Genomic DNA, 23,483 nt, shown 5'->3' with positions numbered 1-23,483 from the left:
AAACAACCATTTGGGAGACAGTCTAAAAGCAGAGTTTAGAAATTACTTACAGGCCATTTGAAGGAGGGGATATATCCTATTTTCTGATAGCCTATGCTACCTCCAAGTAGGCTATTAACGTCAGCCGAACGCTTATCCATTACGTTAACGTAATTGACGAAGATTTTCCCTAGCAAAATGACTTCCTAAGTACTTCAGTACTTAGGTAGTCTGTATGTAGACTCCTTACCTTGTGGTGTGTGTGTGTGTGTGTGTGTGTGTGTGTGTGTGTGTGTGTGTGTGTGTGTGTGTGTGTGTGTGTGTGTGTGTGTGTGTGTGTGTGAGTAGTGGAGGGGCGGTGCTGCCTCCGGCCCCCGTTAACGGAGAGGCTGGATTCTGCCCCCGGGGCGGATACGGCAGCTCAATCTTAACAAACAGCGCAAAACAGGGGGGCGGAGGGGAGACCAGATTACAGAACTACAGAAAACACTCACTTAAAGAGGGTGGACGACAGCTCTAAAGGTGATTTTAATCACGTTATTTTTTCATAAGGCTGCTCAGCAGGGTCTCCTCCAACTTGCAGCGCCGTCAGCTCGCGGCTTTGTGGATAGAAGATGCCCGGGCGATTCTTCCCACAGATGTTCGGCTTGGCTGTGTGTTGGGCATTTGTAATCCAGTCTCCGATCTCTTCCGCCAATATTGCCCACCGGCGACACGTGGACACGGATAAGAGACAGAATTTTTTGGAGAGAATGCTGATTTTACTGGACGTTAATACGCGAACCCCGGTGCGGGTTTTGAATGACAACTTCTTATCACTGCAAGTGGACCCATCTATCCTGAAGAATGGCTGGCTCGACTTTTTAAGGTAACCGATTTGACAGCTCTCTGCACTCAAACCATGCATATAGCTATTAGACACCATTGCTTTAACGCATCTGTTTTCATTTTCTGTTTAAAAAAAAAAACACAACATTGCTGATATATAGGCGCCAAAGTTAAGAGTCTAATCACAATGCGAATAACACAATAAGTCCTGAAAATAAATAATATTGTTCGGCGAGATCCCTGAATTATTTAATTGTTAGGCTGATTTTCTGCATGTGGAAGCAAAATATCATCAGCAGCCTGCGCAATACGAGATGGCGGTCGTAGTATTGTACTTTCCACTAAAATCAGACTTCTGCTTTTGGCTTTGACATATAAAGTGTGTGTCATAAGCAGTTGCAGTATTTGGTTGCAACTAAAATCATCAAGATCAGAGCTATCTAAACAACAGTGAGGATTCCATAGCAGGAGTCGCTGGATTCTCATCTTCTCTTTTCTGTCTCATCTCAGTTTATCAAAGTGTCTTTGTTCCACCTTGCTGAGGATGGAATAGAGGTTGGCCATGACCTTTCAAAAGCTTAAGGCCAGCAGATGGGTGAATATTCGCGTCTGACGAAACACTTTTCTTTCTCCAGTGGGATGCGGTTTAAGCGATGTTCCCAGTGATGTAGTGCACATGTAGCTGTAGTCCTGTGATAGTCGCTCTGGAGCAGTGTGCCGTTTAGGCCAGAGCTGCATCTGTGAGTGAATTCACTATTTTCAAAGGTTTAATCAGGCTGAAAAACTCATTTATAATCGATATACAAAGTCTACACACCCCTGTTAAAACAGCAGGTTTTTGTGATGTAAAAAAAAAAGAAACAAAATCATAAAAGACCATTTAATATAAAAATGACAAAATTTACAATGACACAGAAAACGAAACTTAACACGACAAAAAAACAAACAAACAAACAAACAAACAAATAAATGTATTAATGTATTAAAATAAAACAGAATAGAATTGAATAGAATAAATCCGCACACCTCTGAACTAATAATTAGTCGAAGCACCCTCTGATTTCGGTTTGGATAAGAGTCTGTCAGTTTGGCACATCTTGATTTATGATTATTTTCCTCTTCTTTGCAGGAACGTTGAACATTTGACATATTCTAAGGACATCTCCAGTGCACGGCACTTCTCATGTCCTTTCACAGATTTTCCCACAGGATTCAGGTCCAGGCTCTGTTCGGTCCAATGTAAATCATCTTTTATTTTTTTGGCTGAAGCCATTTGTATGTTTGTTGATTTGGATGTGCGCTTTGGGTCGTAAAGGAGAATTTTTTTTATTATTATTAGATGGCAGGTTTTACACGGGCCTGGATGTTTTTATCTCCATAAAATACTTGTATCTTGCCACCACAGTCCATAGACCACACAGATGAAGAAAACAGGAGATATTGTGATATACGGGAGTTGTCACACGTAGGAAGAAAACTGTTCTTGCCAGAAACATCTGCAGATACTTTAATATTGCTGTAGGCTTCTCTACAGCCTCCCTGACCAGTTTTCTCTTTATTTTCTCATCAGTGTCATTGTTTTGCTATATTGACTATTTCACTGTGTACCATGGTATATCTAACGCCTTGGAATTTGTTTTGTAGCCCTCTCCTGACTTCTGATATGTTGAAAGCACTTTGTGGCCCAAGGCTCTTGCAATAGGATGTAACTATAATTTATTTGGAGTTAAACAGAGTCATTTCAGTTGAATGCAGGTGTGTACTAACTACTATTTACATGAGCTTGATGATTGGTTGATTCGGAACACAGCCACACTTATTCGGTTTTTTATTTGTATTCTTTTTCTCCGAATTGTGTCAGTTTAACTTCCAAAGTCAATGTACATATTTTTACATTTTTTACAATAGACCTGCAGATGTTGTAGTATGATTGATCTTGACTTAAATGACAAAATCCTGCCCTTTTTTTTTTTTTTAAACAGGGTTGTGTAGACTATCCATTATAATAAATGCAGTTGTAAAGTACCATAGTTTGTGTTAGCAAAACTGGATGGATTTCGATCACGACCAAGATTATTATTATTATTATTATTATTATTATTATTATTATTATTATTATTATTATTATTATTATTATTATTATTATTATCATCATTATTATCATTAATAATGATAATAATGATAATAATGATGATTATGATAATAATAATAATAATAATAATAATAATTGAATAGGTCCATTATTATTTGTTAATAGTATTAGCATAAAATCTGACAGCTTTATTTATTTATTTATTTATTTATTTATTTATTTATTTATTTATTTATTTATTTGCTAGCTTGCTTGCTTGCTTGCTTACGGTTGACATTTCAGGTACACACGAATTGTTTTTATTTTTACTTTGGAGCCGCTGGATGTTTTGGAAGTTATTGCTTCTAAATATATTATTATCAGTCTAACAGCTTAATAAACAAATAGCAAAAAAGCGAAAAAACAAACAAACACATACATACATGTTCGTTTAGTGTATGTATGTACGTGTTTGTTTGTTTTTTCGCTTTTATTTGTCTATATACATATGTATTTGTGCAAAATCCGAACCCTCGATGAAAAATGATGATACAACATCTTTTACTTCTCCTAATTAATCATCAAATGTGCGCAGTCTGTAATTAAACGATAGCCTACTTATAAAATTCTAACTCACATGGGTATAAATCAAGTCATTAGAGCGTTAGTCATGTGCTCAAACTATTAAGCCATGTTTTGAATGTTTTATTTAATGTTTTACTCTTTTAATCATGCGTCAAAAGACGTTTTGCGTAAATGCACAGCCAAATAGGCAAAACTCTCAAAATGGTAAAGCGCATTACTGTTTTAGCATTATTACCTGGGCGAAATGTTGCATTTGGTACTTATTTTACTTATTTTATTTTAGATATTTTTTTTACATTTATGCACGTCTATGTAGGCCCGTTTTTAATGTCTGATATAATTTGTTTCATTGATTGTGACTTAAAATCAAATAAAGGCTATAATATTACAGGCGTTAAATGCGCAAATTTGTGAATCAGTTCTGTAGTAAATGTGAAGTTTATTTCCTCGATAGTGACGCTTTCTGGAAGGGTTAAATGCTTTTTTACTTCAGGGTTGAAACGAACTCTTACTTGTTATTCTATAATACGAATACATAACCGCTTGGTAGCCTGTCTGAATTTAAGCAGTCTCTCTCTGTTTCCTCAGCTCCAAGCGGTTAGTGACTTTGGCTAGAGGACTTTCTCCAGCTTATCTGAGGTTTGGGGGAAAGAGAACAGACTTTCTCCAGTTTCATAACCTGAAGAATTTAGCCAAGTTTAGAGGACCAGGACCAGACTATTACCTCAAAAATTATGAGGATGGTATGAGGATGTTTCACAACACAAATATCAGTACATAAAGTAATAAAACTTTTACTTAAGGAAGTAAATTTCATTTAAACTTATAATCAGATCTTCAAGGCATAATAGGTGTAATACATCTGCTTTTGTGGTATGAATTAACAAATGGAAATAGTTAACCGTATATATTTTCTGTCTGCTCAGACATAGTGCGAAGTGACATTGCCCTGGATAAACAAAAGGGCTGTAAGCTGGCCAGTCACCCTGATATGATGCTGGAGCTGCAACGAGACAAAGCAGCTCAGATACAGCAAGTCCTCCTGAAGGAGCAGCTCTCCAACCACTACAGTGATGTCACGATAACAGGTAGGAGATCACAACAGCATGTTGAGTACATTAAAAAAAAAAACACCGAATCAATAGTACAGGAACAGGGAATAAAAACCTGTCCTCATTCAACCATTTTAATGATTGTGTTTGAGTCACCTTAATTAAGCCTGTTCCAGCATGTGCATCTAGACTAAACTCACATTTTCTGCCTTTAGATAACTGTTATGTAGTTGGCTGCAGTGCTGTGTTTGTTTTGCTGTGCAGTTGTGTCTATTGCAGTAAGCAGTAATCTGATATTAGATGCAATGGAAACACCTCAAGTCAAGTCAAGTCAAGTCAAGTCAAGTCAAGTCAACACCTTTAGGAGAAGAAGAGAAATAGTGATATTAATGGCATGCAGTGGTATTATGACAGATGAAAAATTCTTCTTAAAATATCTATAAAAAGGTAAAAAAAAATCTTATTCAAATACAATGGAAAGGTGCATTAATCATTTCCAAATTCAGTTGTTAAAAATCCTATTTCAAATTCACAGAAAATGTATCAATTATTTTTCACTGGCTTGTTCTGCAAACCCACTGCTATTGAATGTAAAATGTAATGCAATGTAATTGAAAATGATTATAATAATTATTTCATTAGACCAATTCCTTTATGAAGCAGAAATATTGTTATCATGCGGCTTGCTAAGTTGTTTTTAGCATATATCTACTACAATGATTAATTATTCAAAATCTTTAACTTAAGTCATATGTCACAGCTTTCTGCCGAGAAAAAACAAAAAACAGTTTGGATAAGGATTATTTGTGCTGATTAGCCTTATAACCATGCTGGTTGATTAGCAAAACATTTGCATGACCATGTTTTATCGTTTATAGTAGACACTTCATTAAAGCTTTGTGAAACATTGTGTAATGGGCCAAGATCCAGCACAAAATAGAGTGCAGAGCAATAAAACAAACAATGAGGAATGTTTGGAAGTGATCAGACTAATAGATTAATATATCCTTGAATCCTGTAAGTTAATACATATAAAAGCTGAAACACTAGTAATAGTAAGTCTGTGCTTCTAAAGACTGTTAGCTGTCAGCATTTCATGGGCTGAAATAAAGCTGTTTAAAATCTCAAGTTAACTATGCAAAAAAAGACATTTTAGTTTGCCCTTGACAGTTCTACAAGTTCTGAGCAGGTGTCAGTTACTGCTTATTGCAATGTAACTAGTTTTAAAACAGTTCGGCAAAAGTGAATGCTCAGCTTCATCCCACTGGGATTTTGCTTTAAAGTAATTTATTTTAAATTATATTTAGTGTTCTTATGCTAGCCATACTTGGCACAATGTCACACAATAAACATTCTTCTGTCATTTATTTTTTAACCAACTTTCTCTCATTTTTTTTATTCAGAATTTATTCTAGTTATGTAGGCTACAGATTAACTTTTAAGTTTTAAATCTCCTGTACATACTGTAGATGCAGTGTTATGTATGGCATCTATAACACAGCAGCATGCTGATAATGATCATTGGGGTTTGTGAAGTGAATTTTGGTTGAGATGTGTTCCACATGATAAAATAGAAATAACGGGGATTTTTCTCTCAGCATGGTTGCTGGCAGAGGGTTTCTGTAGAGTATCTAACTGGTAGGAGAGGCTCAGCACTCTCAGGAATTAACATAGCAGTGTTCATAGTTCAGAGAGACAGACAGGCCTGTTAACAATCAGAATGCCCCCTGTGCAGTGCATGGCAGGTGGGAGAAGTGGTAAAACAGCTCTCCTTCGTCCTTTTCCACTCTCTGCATGTGACCCTTGCTGACCCACTCTCATTACAGCGTGAATTGTACTAGGCGAGAAAGCACCCCTGCCAGTTAAAACAAACCGTGGTAAGACACACCGAGGTCACACTGAGGAAAACTCTCACTTTTCTCTTTGTCATAGTTTAGTCCAGGTTAGTTAAAGCAAACCATCTGAAACAAGTCAAGGTCAGGGTCAGTAGATGCTCTCAAGTTGCTGCAATTCAGAACTCACTTAGCTCCATTCCAGTGACACTGCATTCTTGTCTACCTTTTTTTTATTTTAAAAAGTCAAACTACAGAAATTTATTACACACATAGTTTCGTGCATGACCCAAGGGTGTAGTTTATATCTTATGTACAATTTAGGGCAAATTATTGTGAAACACACAGAGTGTGAATACCTATTATTTGTAGGAGAAATATGTACTGTTTCAAATCTTGCACGGCCTCTACACTGTCCAGTTAGCACAGATATAAATTTAAAGCCATGTTGTCAAGTTCACATGCAGACATATTACAAGTCCATAAATCACTTACCGCGTATTCAGACACACATATTATGATGAATACCCATAATATGTATGTGTGCATGATGTAATATTCAATTAAGTCAACTATTCAATTCTTTTTCTTGGTTACAACAGTCTGTTAATTTAGTCAAGCCTCATTTGTGGTACAGAAAAAGGAATTTAATTAAATGCCCCGATCGGAATATGGCTATGGTTGTCATCCTAGGCTGCCTAAAACTAGAGTGCAATTTTCTGATCTATCTAAAGTCCTGGATCTTACAATACTCTCACAAGAGCATCATTTGTAATAATTGCATCCAAGTACCCTGCATCCCTGTTGCACTTTTGTTCTCAAATGAATTTTCTTCTTCTTTATCTAAACTGCTTCTTCACTGTGTTTTGTTTTTACAATTACATTTCAAACTCTTCCTGTCTTCCTGTACCCCTTCATATGTGTTTCTTTATGCAATGAACCAGGAATCACACAGTGATAATGAGTTCTTAATCCTTGCTATGTACTGTTAAGATGCCGGTAATATTCAAAGCTGTTTCCTGCCTCCAACCCACCCTATTACCATCACCACCACCTCCTCCTCCCACTCTGAAGACAAATGACAGGAAATTGTCCAGTGAGTGTAGTTTGGGCTTTAACTAAAGGTGCCCTTTAGCCCCTCATTTTCGTTGACAGCAGTAACTGCTTGGGTTTTCATCTCATTAAAAGCTCTTTAAAGGAAGATATTGTAAAAACAGTATTGACAGTGTTCTGTAAAAAATCAGCTTTGTTTATGCATAGGTGGGAGGGCCAAAGTTTCTGCTCTTAGAAACTTCCTGTTTACACTGATTCTGATTTTTTTTTAAAGTAGCATGGATAAATATAATATTTTGCTAGATCAAACAGAAGAAATGGTTATCTGAACATGTGCTCAGATGATGCTGTTCATCTTTTCTGCTTCTGTGGCCATATTAGAATCCTGTAAATAGTGTTTGGTGCAGAGGGATAATCTCATGACCGAGAAAGCAATCTGATGAATATTACATGGCAGAATTAATTTTTTTTTTTTTTGGTCTTCATGGCATATTGTCAAGGTGCTTACCATCCTGAATGTAAAATACCTCAAAGTTTAATGTTTTAGTTCCCTTCCCCCAGCTCCTCACACTGGCGAGAGCATGCGTGCGTGCACTCAATGCAAACACAGCAAGAGCATGTAGCTCACTGCGCTAGTGATGGATCTGAGACTTCAGCAGATGTTGCTGCCTCAGAAGGGAAACATGATTTTTTTCAATTTCTAAGACGTTAAGCAGATGAAGGTTCCTTTACAGCGATATATGCATTAAACACACACACACACACACACACACACACACACACACACACACACACACACACACACACACACACACACACACACACACACACACACACACACACAAAAGGATAGATTCCTTGAAGTACAAACACATACATGTTCACAGAGTGTATAATGGTTCTGTTTAAAAAGAGAGACAGACAGAAAGAGCGATAGAAAAAGAGAGAGAGAGAGAGCGAGAGCGAGTGAGCGCTAATGCACATGTAACATGAACATTTACACTTACTCTAATCACTTGAGATGTCTAGCTAAACAGAATTGTGAATATATGAGACACTAATACTTGCAACACAATCTCTCCAGCATAAAATAAGAGTTTATCACTGTCAGCCATTGCTCCAGCTCTAATACAGTCATTTCAGTCATGAAACAAGTACAGCCTTCAGAAAAATACAATAACAATTTAAAGCTCAAATAAGAAATATTAATTTAAATGAATTTTTTTTCTTTCCCTATTGTTCCTGTTATATATTCATTTAAAACAATATTTCTTGTTTGAGCTTTAAATTGTAAAATATCAGTCTAATTGAGTTATTTAGTTTTTAAACTTCAAACTATGAGTGTACAACTTTTGCAGATTCTGAGTAGGCATTTACTTTAAAAATAATCTTTGTTGCTTTCTCTTCTTATGATATGTATCAGAAATTGTCCTCCACTGACCCTGCTTTTACAAACCATTTAACCCATTTAAAAAAAAAAGTTTCACAATAGATATTAAGAGCAACACATTTACAAACCCAGAATGAAAATGGAATAAAAAAGCTGTCTACTGAATGTATGTGTTGTAATACTGTGTTCTTGGATCCACTGAACCTACTGGACATCAAAATAAACTCCTGGAGTAGTGATTTTGTTCTACCCATGGCTCTCTTTTAGTATTAGAGATTTGTAATATTTTGGCTGCAAAACTTTCAGTGTCAGATTCTATGGTCCCAAGAACTGTGGGAAGCCTGTCTATGTACATTTCATTTTTGATTGCCTAACTTTGCTTTTTGCATCAATATTTGTAAAAGTACAAATAACGACATGCATCGATTTACAGCTATATATTTTGTTTAGCTTTTTAACTTAAAATACATTTAAAAAACTAATAAATAAACAATAATAAATAATCCCATTTATTTTTAATTTGTATTATATTTGTGCTTTTTCTTCATTCAAAAATATCCAAAGTCTTTCAACTGTTGAAGATTTCCTCCCAATGTTGTAACAATTGTCACTACAGTCACATATGACCCACTGGGTCTTACTGAATGTCATAGACAGCTCATTAAGCTTGGAAATCTGTCCACTACCCTATACATCAGCTTATATGTTGCCCTGGATCAGGTAAAATCAATCACAAATGTGACCTAAGACATACTTAAAACTTAAGAAAAAAAGCTTATGGCATTTTGGGAATTCAAAAATTTGCAGATGCTAGATTATATAATAAATTAAAGTGCTTGCTTAGAAAAATGGTTCTTCAACAGTTCTGTAAGAGATGCGTTCTTAGCTTCCAAAAGACTTTTTTTTTCTGATTGGGAAACACTCTGTTGTTGAGTTCTACAGAGAAACGTTAAGGGTTTCCCCAGAGGGACAACAGAAAATTTCTAAATATATATTTATATTTCAGATATATTCATGCTCCTGCACTGACAGGTATTTTGGTCCTGAGGTAAAATTACTTTAATTGCTAAAAGATATGCTTTATTATTGACACCCAATTTTGACACTTGCACTGTCAGGAAAATGCATGTGCTTGCCCCAGGAATGTGGTAGTGTTTGTTCTTTCAAAGAACTGGCAAGGAGTTGATTACATCATTAAAAAGCATTACAACCAGTCAAATAGGATGTGCATGTGGTTGCAATGTGTCACGTGTAGCTGTGGTTATTTATATATCGCCATGGTCATTTCACCTGGCAGGCTGAGTGATCATAGGTCCACATGCTTATACTGTAAATTAAAGCTTTTTGAAGAATTAAATGTTAGACCTTTGTGCTGTCAAACATATTTCATTGTTAAACTGACTTCTGGCATAAGTTGAACATATTAATTTTGGCAAACTTTCAGCAAATGGAACCAATGTCGTACTTTCAAAGTAATTAACATATTTAATTTAGGCCTCACTGCAAAAAATCAAGTGAATGTCAATGTTCTATGTTTATATAGCCATAGATCACAGGCATGGCACCCAGCCGTCTTCCTCCAGACCACCCTGGTTTCCCATTTGCTATGGTCTCAGATGCTCTTTAATGCTCTCAGACATGGATATTTGTGGGTGTAGAGCATCTTTTTCTGATTGGCCCTCTACTCTAGGTCATATTGGCTTCCCCTTTGCTCCAGAAACAGATTTGTATATCACAGCTGCTAAAGCCTCAGCTTGCATAGACGACATGTACCAGAGAGATAAAGTTCAGTCTGGTCCAAAATTGTGGCAATGAAATGTAATAAATCTGCCATTAATTATATTAACAGTAGGACTATAACTTTTTTTTCAAACTACTCTGGGATGAACTTGATAGCTTAGAGAGAAAACTGACTGGTTAGAAAGGGCTGATCTTGTCGAAACAAAATGACTTATTGAACTGTTCAAAATGACATTTCATTTAAGGGAAGGGATTGCAGTGAATGTTGGTGATTTGTTATTGTACCACATGATCTAGCAAACCATGTTTTGTTTTCTATACTGTTGTTAATTTTAGACACGATAAAGCGATAGCACTTACATTTACAGCATTTGGCAGACACCCTTATTCAGAGTGACCTGCTGAAGAGCTTTGTAGATACCATCAAAAACAGATCCTCATGCTTGTACAAATAGTTCATAGTCTGTTAATACTATCCAGGTAATGGCCTGTTTGAGAACAGTTAAAACAACAATTTGATACAGCAACAAACACAAATTAATTAGAGTTAATTTACAGTAAGTGCTTGGTAAAGTGGTTGGTCTTCAGTCTTCGTTTGAAGGCAACCAGTGACTCAGCTGTTCTGCCAGTCAGGGGGAAAACATTCCATCACATTTGTACAAGTACACAGAAGTGTTTCAGTGCATGTCTTTCTTGTACCTTGAGGAATCGTGGGTCATGTCAAGCCATGCTAGATGCTTTAAGGGGATGTGATGCAGGGTAGTGTGATAAATGCCTTCAGGTAGGTAGGAGATTGTAGTTGCAGGGGTCAGATTGTGTGCAGGGACAGACCTGTCAGAAGTGAGTTGCAATATTCTAATCTTTACACTTTTTTGACTGATACAGACATGGTCAATATTTTTACTTTTTTATTATCTTTCTTGAAAAGTGAATTAATTTTAGGTTTCCAGAGATCATGTAATAAAATTGACTTAGACATAATAATAATAATAATAATAATAATAATAATAATAATAATAATAATAATAATAATAATAATAATAATACTTGAAATTTTCCATCCATGCCATCTTTGTATGATTTTAACTGCATGGTTATTGTAAGTTCCTCTAGAAAGTATCTTTTCTGAAACATTAGATGTAGAAAGAGCAAATATACCCAAGAGCTAAGAAGTATAAGTATATTTAATTTTGAGCCTGTTAGACTTGACTGAACATTAACAGTCAACATATGGTAGTTTCAGGGAGATGTTAGGCTCCAACAGTGCACAGTGTCCTGCAAACATAATATGTTGATGAAAGTGCACGTGAGAAAAAGCAATGTCTTAAACCCACAAGTGTCCATAAAGGTGTAATAAAATTTGCTGTGGTCTGGAGAGCATTGAAAGGAAAACTAAAATTGAGTTTTCTGTGGTATGTTACAAAGTCCCACACTTGATTTAAGTGGTGGCCGGGGTGCTTTTCAATAACTGAGAAGGGGCGGGACGAAAACTCTTTCCTGATCCTTCTTCACCCTTAAATTGAGTGACAGGACCTGACACCTCTAACCAAAGCCAGATGGATACATAGCACTGGATCTGTTTGGTCTGTTGTGCTGTCTGTTAGCTCTTTAGCACTATTAACAAGCATTTGGTCTGTCATGTGGTTAGTGTGGCTAGTGGAGTTTTTATTGCATATCCCAAGAAACAAAGAATACTGCTAGCTGTGTATGCAAATTTAAGACTCAATTGTACAGTATTATTTAAGAGAATAATGTTTACTGACACATTTTTGTGAGAATTTTTTTTTTTTGTGAGAAACTGTTCAGATGTTGAGGAACATTAAAACATATTAAAACATTTAAAGCTGTTTATTACAAATTTCAGGAATAGGGGTTTACTGCTACTATTACTATTATCAACTATTATTACTTCTACTAATAATATAATAGAGTAATATACAATATTCATTATTGTGATTTATACTTGCCTATTCTACAGGACAGTCTATTGTTCTATCTAGGCAGTTATTAACACATTATAGCAACTATGTTGGATTCATACATTAGCATACATTAAGCTGCTACAGTACAAAGGTTATGGCCACTAGGCTGTAAATAATAAAATATAATGCAAATAATAACACATTAATGAGGATATTCAACATCGCTTCCTTTATCTAACAGCTTTTGCTATGAGATTATAGCTTGACTGAAATAATGTTGCACCAAAAATGATTCCAGATCATTTGAATAGAGAAATGAATAGAGACTCTTGAATAGAGACTGATAAATGTTGCTGTGGTTGTTGGTTGACATGTTAATTAGTCCATACCCAGGCAATTTTAACAACCTGTGCATCCTTAGAGCATGGCAAACTTGCTGTCCTAACTCGTGTTATCTTCACTTGCAGTAAAGCACAATGAAGAGTCTTTCGGGAAATGCTTTGATGTGTGCTATAAAGAGCCTGGAGGCAGCTCAGGTTAGTTCTGCCACTCTTAGACGCTTAGATTCTTTAAAGTGACAAAATAATCATGGAGCAATTACAGCATTAGTGCATAGTAAAGATTTCAGGAAGATAATACTGTCAGGTATGCTAAGACTCAGCACAGTCCTCTTTGAAGAGATCACATCATATTAACTTAAAGATTCCTTGCTTTGTTAGTGCTGAGTTTGCACCTTCTGTTGTCATACAGTGCTCGTCTTTATTTACTCCATTTACCTTATTTACAATTTTTCACTTTTCTGGAGTTTATTTGTAGTTTTTCTTATTTACTTTTTAATATAGTACAAATACATTGCAGTGAAGCTGTAATGAATATATCTGTAAAAAAAAAAAAAAGAATAAATTGTGTTATTTGAGCACCTGGATAATATGTTTGTATTTCATGAAGATATGATACGAAATCTAAAATGACAAGAGGTTAAAAGGAAAAACCACTCAATACATATTAGAACAGTGGACCAGATGTTTTCAGTCAAACTCCTACAAATTTTGCCAATGCCTCATTTGCACTCATTCCATCATTTTTAATCAGAGATTGAAGCTAAAGTGCTGAGAGTGCTCATACATCCCATATTTGATTTGACCTCTGACAACAAACAAGTGAAACTAATCAAGCATTGTGTCTGATGTCATGATAATGGAATTAGCGCATATTTTCATCAAATCCTAATGTAAAATTCTCTACAAATAGATTAATAGAACTCATTGTAAGTTGTAATAATATAATATACTAAATATACTGTAAGTTATACAGTAAATAAATGTGAAGTCTATGCAGCCATGATGATATGTACATATTTCTGCATTTGCAAGATGACGTTTGTAAGGAGAGTGCATTTAAGAATATACTGTAAGTTTTTCATTCTAAGCTTGTTCTTTAACAGGGTTTTGCATTTGATGTCATAAGGCATTTAAAGTGTGTTACGCAATTTGGCTCAAACTTTGGTCTTTGACTTCATCAAGTGTATCACCAATCAGCCAAGCTCTCAGAACTGTTGACATTAACGGGAAATCATAATCCAGCATGCAGCCCTGTGCTGTCTCAGACATGTGCTGCTGCATAAGACTGTCTCTATGGAGAAGATTAATTAGTGTACACAAATGTGTGTGGATGTATACACCAGTGTGTGTTTGGGGATGTTAACATGTCACTCACTCTTCTATCCTTTCCACTGCTAACCACATGGCCTGATATACACACGCAAACATGTACAATTGCTCACACACACACACACACACACACACACACACACACACACACACACACACACACACACACACACACACACACACACACACACACACACACACACGTCTTACAAATACAGTTATGCGCAGCTAAAATCTTGTTAACATAGTTACATACACACATGGGAAGTTCACTAGCTAACTAATCCGAACACTGACACACACACACACACACACACACACACACACACACACACACACACACACACAGATTTTATTCTAACCATACTGAATGAAAAACAGGTGTCTTCATAGCTTGCATTCTTCAAGAATACAAAAGTTCTTTGACCTGAGCAGCTCTTTGCAAAACATACTCTATCGAACGAGGGTCCCTGTGTAATGCTGTGTTTATAAACACAAGGGTACTTGGGTTTGTATGACATGCAGTGTGCACTTCAGACTACCAGCAGGCAGAAGAGGACTATTAAAACCATATTTTCACCGTTTATGAAAACGGTTACATATAAAACCGTTTTTGTTGTGAGAGCTAGTTTGTGTTCCTGCCTTCTGACTTTTCCTCTTCTGTTCATTTGTCTATCTGTAACTTTTATTTCTTATTTTACTTATTGTACATTACTTCTTCTTGCTTCTACCAGTACTAAAGTGTAGCTAAATGACAAAGCATGGCATGTTGTTGATTAGCATTATTGCAGCATAGAAATGATTTAAATCGGGTTGCGGATATCTAATAGATTAAAAGAAAAAAAAATACAATTAATTCCACTCATGCTGGCGTCCACTGAGGCACCATGTTTAATCTGGCAAAAAACACTAGTTTAACTGAAAGCATATTGTATTAGAGACACAATGTGGTCTTCTTCCTTGCCCACAGAATCCCACAACATCTGCATGATTAACCTTTGTTGTTCTTCCCTTGTAATTGAGTAGTTATTTTGCCTCAAATTGGTTTAGTGTGAGCTGGGAATTAAAACATGGCATGCCTCATGATTGCTTTTCTCGCCTGGTAATCTTATGTGTTGCCAGTCATCTTTCAAGGGGGAGGTGTGTTAACTCATTATCAGTCATCTGTTGTACTTAATTGGTTTGTGAGAGAGTATTTGAGGTAAACTGGAAGTGGATATTTATATTATGCTACCGACTAGAAATTAGGGGTGTAATGAAATGTCACTATCTGCATCTGTTGCAAAAATAAATAGTATATCAGTGTTCTGATTTATTCTATCTTATTATAATACTGAAAAATATTTGAAATGTGATGAATATTGAGCTGCATTTTTCTATTTATGTCATCTGTTCAGTCTGAATACTATATTCATCTTCGGTGAGAGAAATACTAGAAATACCTTTCTTAATTAATACCTTATAAAAAACTAAAAAAACTTTTTTCAGTAAGATTTTAGAAGTTTTTAGAACTGTGGAAGTTATTTTTTTAATATATTTACCACTACTTACTGGTGGACATAGATTGGTAGCCCAACACTAACCACTAATCTACCACATCCCCACATCAATCCTCAACACCACATCAATTCCTAGTTCAATTTACTAGAATGGTCACAGTTTATGTATGTATGTATGTACGTATGTATGTATGTATGTATGTATGTATGTATGTATGTATGTATGTAGTTTTTTTAATGTTAGAACCAGAACTAACCCCTACTAAATGTTTCACAGTGGCATTCAGTCAATCATGTTGAAAGCCGAAGAGAAATGAACTGGCAAAATGGTTTTTGGCTGCACAAATATATTGAAATGAATATAATGCTTTCATTACTCCAAGACATTACTGTTTCACTGTGTTCACATTGCATTTGCTGTATGAAAGCAGTTTGACAAAACCTCTATTTTTACTACAAAATAATTTAATTACCTATAATATCATTTTAACTTTGATATTTTTGACATGAATTTTTTTGTTAAATAATAATCACTGCTTAAATTGTCATAACAAATGCATTAATTGTTTTGTTTCAGTTTTGATTATGTGTAAAATTGTATGTCAAATTCAGAATCTGAATAGGCAAAAGACCATGTTGTGCAGTATATGGCTTTTTGTTGTGTCCTAAATCTCATTTCTTTAAACTACACTTGGTGGATATCAGACATGCTGTTTTTACCAGTGTTTGAAAGACGGGGTTTTAAGGGTCTCTGTCGGGACACTTCTTGCACCCATTGTTTTCCTTTACGAGTAGACATTGTAGATGTTGTCTGGCTGGGGAAATGCTTTGCTTTGAAGTTTTTTTGAATATGCAGTTTGTTGCTGTAGGTAATCACTGGACATAAATGGAAATGCTGTGCCTCCGAAATGAGCCGTAGCGCTCTGGTACAGTCCTGCTCGTTATGGAGGTCTTATGTCTGTGATCAGATAGCTAGCCTGACAATATCCAGACCCCTCTCTTTCCATTACGTTTGTAAGGCTTGTTCGGAATCAGTGCTTTTTTTTTTTTTTTTTTTACAGTTGATACTAAGTTCATGCACTCAATTTCAAGAATGAATAGCCTTCAATTTTTTTGTTTCTTCTCTGAAGTACCTGGGACGGATTAAATATTGTGGATGTTGCATAAATAAATGAACTCCAATTTGATATAAGTATAGTTGTATAGTTCTAAATTACTGCAATAAACAGGTTTATTTTTAAATACCATTAGATTTTACAGTATCCAAAGTGTCTTCTTGAAAATCTCTTTAGTTTATTTACTAAAATAAGAAATGACAGTTAGAGAATGACAGATAACCAACTAACCATGTCAGCATGTAAACATTAACAGCATCCTAAAACAATCCCATCTTCCAGCTCCTGGCTTTTCAACACTTCATTTTGTAATTTATCAATTAGACTATTGTTTTTCAGTACAGTACATTGTAAAATCTCAGAGAGAGAGAGAGAGAGAGAGAGAGAGAGAGAGAGAGAGAGAGAGAGAGAGAGAGAGAGAGAGAGAGAGAGAGAGAGAGACTGATCTGGAAACACTTTGAGTCTGCTGTAAATGTGAACCAGAGTTCAATTCCTGATGTCTTTTCTATATTGCTGTGTCTGTACTGAGCCCTTAGGAGCTTGCATGTTGTTCATGGAATAATTACCTTACTTTAGAAACATGAAATTGATCACATTTGGTTGCTTTCAGGACAGGTAGCTGTTGTTTCATTATGAATATGCCTGAGATAAAGAGACACTGAAAGGTGCAGCGGTGTATCATGTATTACAAACTGTTTGCGTGTTTGTATGTGAAAACACGATTGTGAATGATGGTTAGTTATACAAGTGTAACAGGATAATTGAAGTCCATCTCTGGCCTTACATTGCACTGGTCATGTTTTGTTCTAAAATTATTAGGATCAGTGTTGGTTATTGTTTTTTACAACCTTAAAGAGGGCAAAAGACCAGTTACAATTACATATGTGCTTGGCCCGTATCCAGATTTCTCAACAGTGCCAGTTTTTGTGTAAGAGTCTGCTCAAGGAAAGAAGGCCTTCGAATCTCCCTGGCCCACATCTGGTTCTGCTTCTACTTTTGCCCTGACAGCATGGCTCTGCTTTCTATCCACCTGACTTTGATACAGTTTTATCTCAATCAGCTCACTGTGCTAAAGGCTGCATAACAGGCAGGGCTTCCAGTATGCCACTCAGAGACATCAAGGTGGGCTTCCCTACTTTATGCAATTTAGACATGCTAGAAAGAAGTATCTAAAAGAAAATCTCTCTTATATATATATATATATATATATATATATATATATATATATATATATATATATATATATATATATATATATATATATAAGGTAGATTTTAATATATATGTGTGTGCTTACCATTGCTATTTGTTTGTTTATTCTTTTCTTGTTTGAATTAAACCTTTTCATTCTCATTAATGTTTTATTACTTTGTACCCTATTAAGTGGTGCATTAAATTAAAGACTTAATTAAAGGCTTAGACTATTTAGTGTGCTTTGAACAACAATTTTACATTAAATATGCTTTGAATTAAGGTTTCTCATTGAAATTATGAGATAGCCACCCATCGTTATTGGTGTGGCAACTGTTTTGTTTTGAAATCTTTAAAGTTGCCCACCCTATAAAATCAGGAATTTAGTAATCATGTTATTGGGCACATCTGGACAAGGAATTTGTCTGACTTTATTTGGTTTAAATGGTAGGAATTCATATGGTAGGTATTTTATGTTAAATGCATATACACTTTTATTTTACTTTTACTGCAATCTCATTTTTTGTGATCTGTCCCGGTGGGTTCCAAAAAATTCACGTTAATCTGAGAATCGTCCCATTTTACAGTTCACTTAAAGAGCTCCAAATGGATACAGATTGATAAATTGGTTTCACTACACAGATATAGAATTATTGTATTGTATATCAATGAGTATCGGTGACACACAATATTATATATATACATAATGTATAATGTATTAATGTAGAATAAATGGAGACATATATGAGTATGGAATTATAAGTTAATGCCTCAGCCTTGAAACTTAGCCCTGCTGGTACATCACCCACAGTTCGAGCTTCCTCGTATCCCTCAGGGCCATGTGAGATGTCTCATCTGCTTCTTTTTAAACAGAGGAAATGAAGTCAAAGGGCACTGAAATATTTGTGTTTATTGTCACTGCTCTTAACCGATTGAATTTCAAAACAACCAGTGAGCATGTACTGGATAAGTTCAAGTTATTATAGACCATCCAATGGCTTGTGCACTAAAATGCTTTCCTTGGCACATTTCTGTGTTTGTGTCTGCCACTATTCTCTTTGTGGTGTGCACTGATGAACCGTTTACAGTTTGTGTGTAGTGTGTAGCACAACTTTTTCTGCCTTTTGCTTTAGAAACGCTGATTTTTTATTATTTTTTTTTTGGTTGCTTCTTGTGGTGTTTGTTTAAAAGGACCCAAATTGCTTGATGTTGGGTAAAAATGAATCCAATTACTGATGACGTTGCAGTGACCTGCTATAAAACCTAGGACTTAATTTAAATTTAATGAAGTCTGAACTGTAGAAAATCTTTGAAGCACAAATAAAATGAGAAAAAAAAAAAAACTGAAGCAAAGTAATCACATGAAACAGTTCTATAGGATTCAGATATTAATAAATATCAGTTAACAGTGAAAAAGCTGCACAGGAACAGTGTCATGCAGTTTAAAGCAGCTGAGCAACATTTTTGGAATTCTTTATTTTGCTCTTTGGTTATCTGAAAAATGAAAAATGTAAAATAAGCCTTTTTATACAGAGACATGAACCCAGAAATGTAGGGCAAAATAAAGAAGCAACCTTTAGTACATCATTGTATGTTAAACTGAATTTAGTATATTTTCACAGAATGAATGAAATTGCCAAAGTTACAACTGTGTCTCGCTTTCTCCCAGCCAGGTCTTTAGACAAACTGTACAATTTTGCTGACTGCGCCGGCCTGCACCTGATCTTTGGGCTTAATGCCCTCCATCGGAATCCTGACAACTCATGGAATGCCTCTAGTGCATTAAGTTTGTTAAAGTACAGCGCTGGCAAGAAGTATAACATATCCTGGGAGCTGGGCAATGGTAGGTCTGCTATAATACTAATGCTAATCTGGGGCTGTGCTTGTCTGTGGCAAGGAATCACTTATTACCATTAGCATTTGGCATTTCTGTCTATGCTGATATTGCATAACCAGAGAAACTTGAAAAAAACAATAAAGCTATACTATATTTTGATCCATCCCAAAGCTCTGTTGTGTCTTAACTGGTACGGAGAGACAGACAGACTCTGGAAATTATTACCACATTTGGGGTGCACACACTACCAGTGAGAAACTGTTTTAGTCAGATAAAGCTATATATGACTACGTCATGTACATAGGGACTCCATTTGAGCTGCAGATACCTTGGTGCTTTGGGAAAATATAAAGACTGTTCCTCTTTTTGCAAAAAATTTAAAACTATTATGTTTAAAAAAAAAATGTATACCACAGGGCTGGGGCTGTTCAATTCTCAAATCTGAATGGTTAGAAAACATCACAGTTTTAAATATTACAATTCCTACATAACTGCATTTTATGTTAATGTAAATGTATCTGTAACAGATAAGGGTGAAATTATGATGTCATTCATCAGTAAACTAAAGATTGATGCATTGTAATTGTTGGTAAAGTGGAATAAAATAAAGTGGAATAAAACAAGTAACCAACAATTCATCAAGCTATGCATCAAACTAAATATTGATGCATTTTAATTGTTGGTAAAGTGGAATAAAATAGGTAATTAAAAATATTTAAAAAAAAAAATAGTGCAAGCTGTAATTGGAAAATAATTGACTTTGGGGTGATAATGCTTTGCTATGCCACATAATGGATGAGACAAGACACCAGGCCATCAAATGGAAGAAAAACACATTCATCACATCCCGGGGCAAATACTGTTAGCCACCTACTGCTGTGTTTTTGGGATGTGGGAAGAAACAGACAAACCCAGAGGAAACCCATGCAGCACAGGGAAAACATTTGTAGCTGCACACAGACAGTAACCCAAGCTCAGAATACAGCCTCAGGCTCTGGGACTGAGAGGCACCAACATTACATGCTGCTCCACCGCGCAGCCTCAGTGGTCAACATTTTAACTTAATTTTTCTATTTGTAAACTCAAGTATTATTGCTTATAAAAAGCAGTTACAACTGTTGGATTGTTCACATGAATAGAGCAAGAACAGCCATCATGACTAATAGAAAATCTGTAAGGAATCATAGTCAAGTTTCATGAATGATTCATTTTTAAACAAGTGAGCAATCAAAAAAAAATGAAGGGAAACAAAACATTTTATTTTAGGGTTCATTGTTTATGATATATTAGAATGTTTTAGTATAATAAACACCCCATGGCATAAGGACAAGTGGGTACATCTATAATAAATGTGCATAATTCTGAAACTGTGCTTTGAATAAAGATAAAATGTTGTGATGTTTATGTGTCGCATGCCAGAGGCCTGCAGAGGGTAAAGTTTCAAAAATAAAATTCTTTCAATTCCATCCTGATGTGATCAGTGCAAATAATGAATACATCACATCCTGTTTAACCTTATGAATAGCTCTTATGGGATATTATTAGAATATTTAATTGTCACTCAATTAAAATGTAAGATCATTAAATTTGTCACAATTACTGTTGATCAATTTGACCACATGCAATAATCTAGTGATAAATAATCTAGTCACTTCAATAATCTGCAATGCAGGCTAGTTTGAAGGTGAACTTACAATTAACAATAAGTATCTTTTATTATCATCATTTATGCACTGAACCAATGTCATGGTTTTAGGATATGTCCTTTTTCAAACACTGTGTTTCATTTGTTTCTTGTAGAGCCCAACAGTTATCGCTCCATGGTAGCTCGTTCAGTCAATAGCAGTCGACTGGCTCAGGACTACATTATGCTGAAGACATTGCTGCAGTCTGTTCGCTACTACAGCCGGGCCAATCTCTACGGTCCCAACATTGGCCGTCCACGCAAAAATGCAATCCTGCTATTGGACGGGTGAGTGACTGAGGCATGCTAGCTATTACATTTTAATATTGCCTACTAGCATTATGGCATACCCAACAAATAACACAGGCCAAAGAATAACTACAATAAAAGCTTGTCTACAGCCATTCTGAACCTATTCAATTTGTGAATCTGGCATTCCCTCAAAAGGGAATTGTTTATGCAGATGTTCACATCAAGTTGGCCTTGCCAAGCCCAGTTGGGAGAAGAGCAAAAACATCTTTTCTATTGAAAAGATTTAAATATTTTATCTTTTCTATTTTTTTTTTTACTCCTTCTGGCAAAGCTATAACCAGTGCAAAATAAATGTCCCATACATCAAGAGACATTGTTATCATTTCTTTTTCCTTATTTCAATGCACACTTAGTACTAATCGTCAAACCAAACAGTTTTTACTCATCAATTAAGAAGTTTTCAAAGTTCAAAGTTATTTGGTTGAAGTTTTATTCAGGTTTAGCTAGCCAGAACGTGTGGAGCAGATCAAAGTGAAAGTTTTGAGTTACAAGAACTTTATAGTTTCAGTTAACAATTTTATATCTGTAATAGAGAGCTGTTTGGAGTTAATCCATCACCATGCCATGCAATGGAATCAAACCACTATGAAAGCATACAAAGATAAACAAAAAACAGGATAGTTATTAATAGAATTAAAATGATATTACTGACTATCCAGTCTAACACACATGTGTATAATTATATTTTACAATACTATTCAATATGCTTTGCTCTCTATGCCTATACAATATCATAGTTTAAGCACAGAGAAAATAGGATTTGAGCATTTTATTTGGTGATATATGAGTCAGTTGTCATTTCTTTCTATTAAGTTTACATGACCACTTAATTTGAACTCAGCTCATAAAATTATAGTGCTGCTCTGGTCCATTTCAAGTATTTCAACAACCTTGTAATGCTTAAATCATGAGCTCAGCAAGTAACACTGTATTTAACCCCAGCAGTATGTGAAGTAGGACTCAGAATATCTTTACTCTTAAATCTGGGATTAACAGTGAATTTGCACAGGAGTCTGTTTAATTGATGATAACAAAACTATGACTCTTGTATCTTTTAGCAGGAACTGCTCACTTATTCTCACAGCTTATTTGAAGTGATTTCATCATTAGGAGGTTTGCTCTCACAGCAAAGGTTCAATGAAATAATTTTACGTGTCCCAGTGTTGTCTCCTAAAAACAGCAAGAGCCCCCATGTGCAGAATGATGCAGAACACAGAGAACTAAAATGTCATGTGGATGGGTTGCTTTCCTATAATGAAATGCAGTCCTAAATTGTTTTCCACACTTCATCTTATTTCTCTTACTGCTTCTGGTTGATCATAATAGGGAAATAATCACTGTCACAAGCCTGTAAACTGAACATTATAATATATTACATAATACATTATATAATAAGCATATTGCCTACATTATGAAGGCAAAGTTAATGCTGTTTATATTTTACTACTAGTAATAATAATAATAATAATAATAATAATAATAATAATAGTAATAATAGTAATAATAATAATAATAATTAAAAGTATAATTATTTACACAGTGTATGTAATACAAAATGCAAAAGACATCAAATCAATTGCAATATCTTCAGTTCCTCTGTACTATTCCAAGACCACTCAAATGTCCCATGATGAAAAACTGTATTCAGCCAGGAGTATTAAGAAAATGTCTGCACTTTTCATTTGAGAATGAATAAAGCAAAAGAAACATGGTTCATTCTAAA

At 35.3% G+C, this 23,483-nt stretch overlaps 1 protein-coding gene across 1 annotated transcript in view; it reads left to right on the top strand.

The window, feature by feature from the left end:
- Positions 1–23,483, top strand: part of hpse2 (heparanase 2) — a 48,546-nt gene continuing 25,063 nt past the window's right edge. The window contains exons 1-5 of the mRNA XM_027141912.2: positions 1–847; positions 4,052–4,206; positions 4,390–4,551; positions 19,597–19,770; positions 21,565–21,736. Coding sequence (XP_026997713.1) covers positions 594–847; positions 4,052–4,206; positions 4,390–4,551; positions 19,597–19,770; positions 21,565–21,736 — 917 coding nt within the window. The 5' untranslated portion in view covers positions 1–593. The remainder of the gene's footprint in view (positions 848–4,051; positions 4,207–4,389; positions 4,552–19,596; positions 19,771–21,564; positions 21,737–23,483) is intronic.

This window comes from Tachysurus fulvidraco, chromosome 4 (assembly GCF_022655615.1).
Source record: "Tachysurus fulvidraco isolate hzauxx_2018 chromosome 4, HZAU_PFXX_2.0, whole genome shotgun sequence".
NCBI lineage: Eukaryota > Metazoa > Chordata > Actinopteri > Siluriformes > Bagridae > Tachysurus > Tachysurus fulvidraco.
The sequence above is the reverse complement of the archived record's forward strand: the minus strand, read 5'-3'. Positions and strand labels throughout refer to the sequence as shown.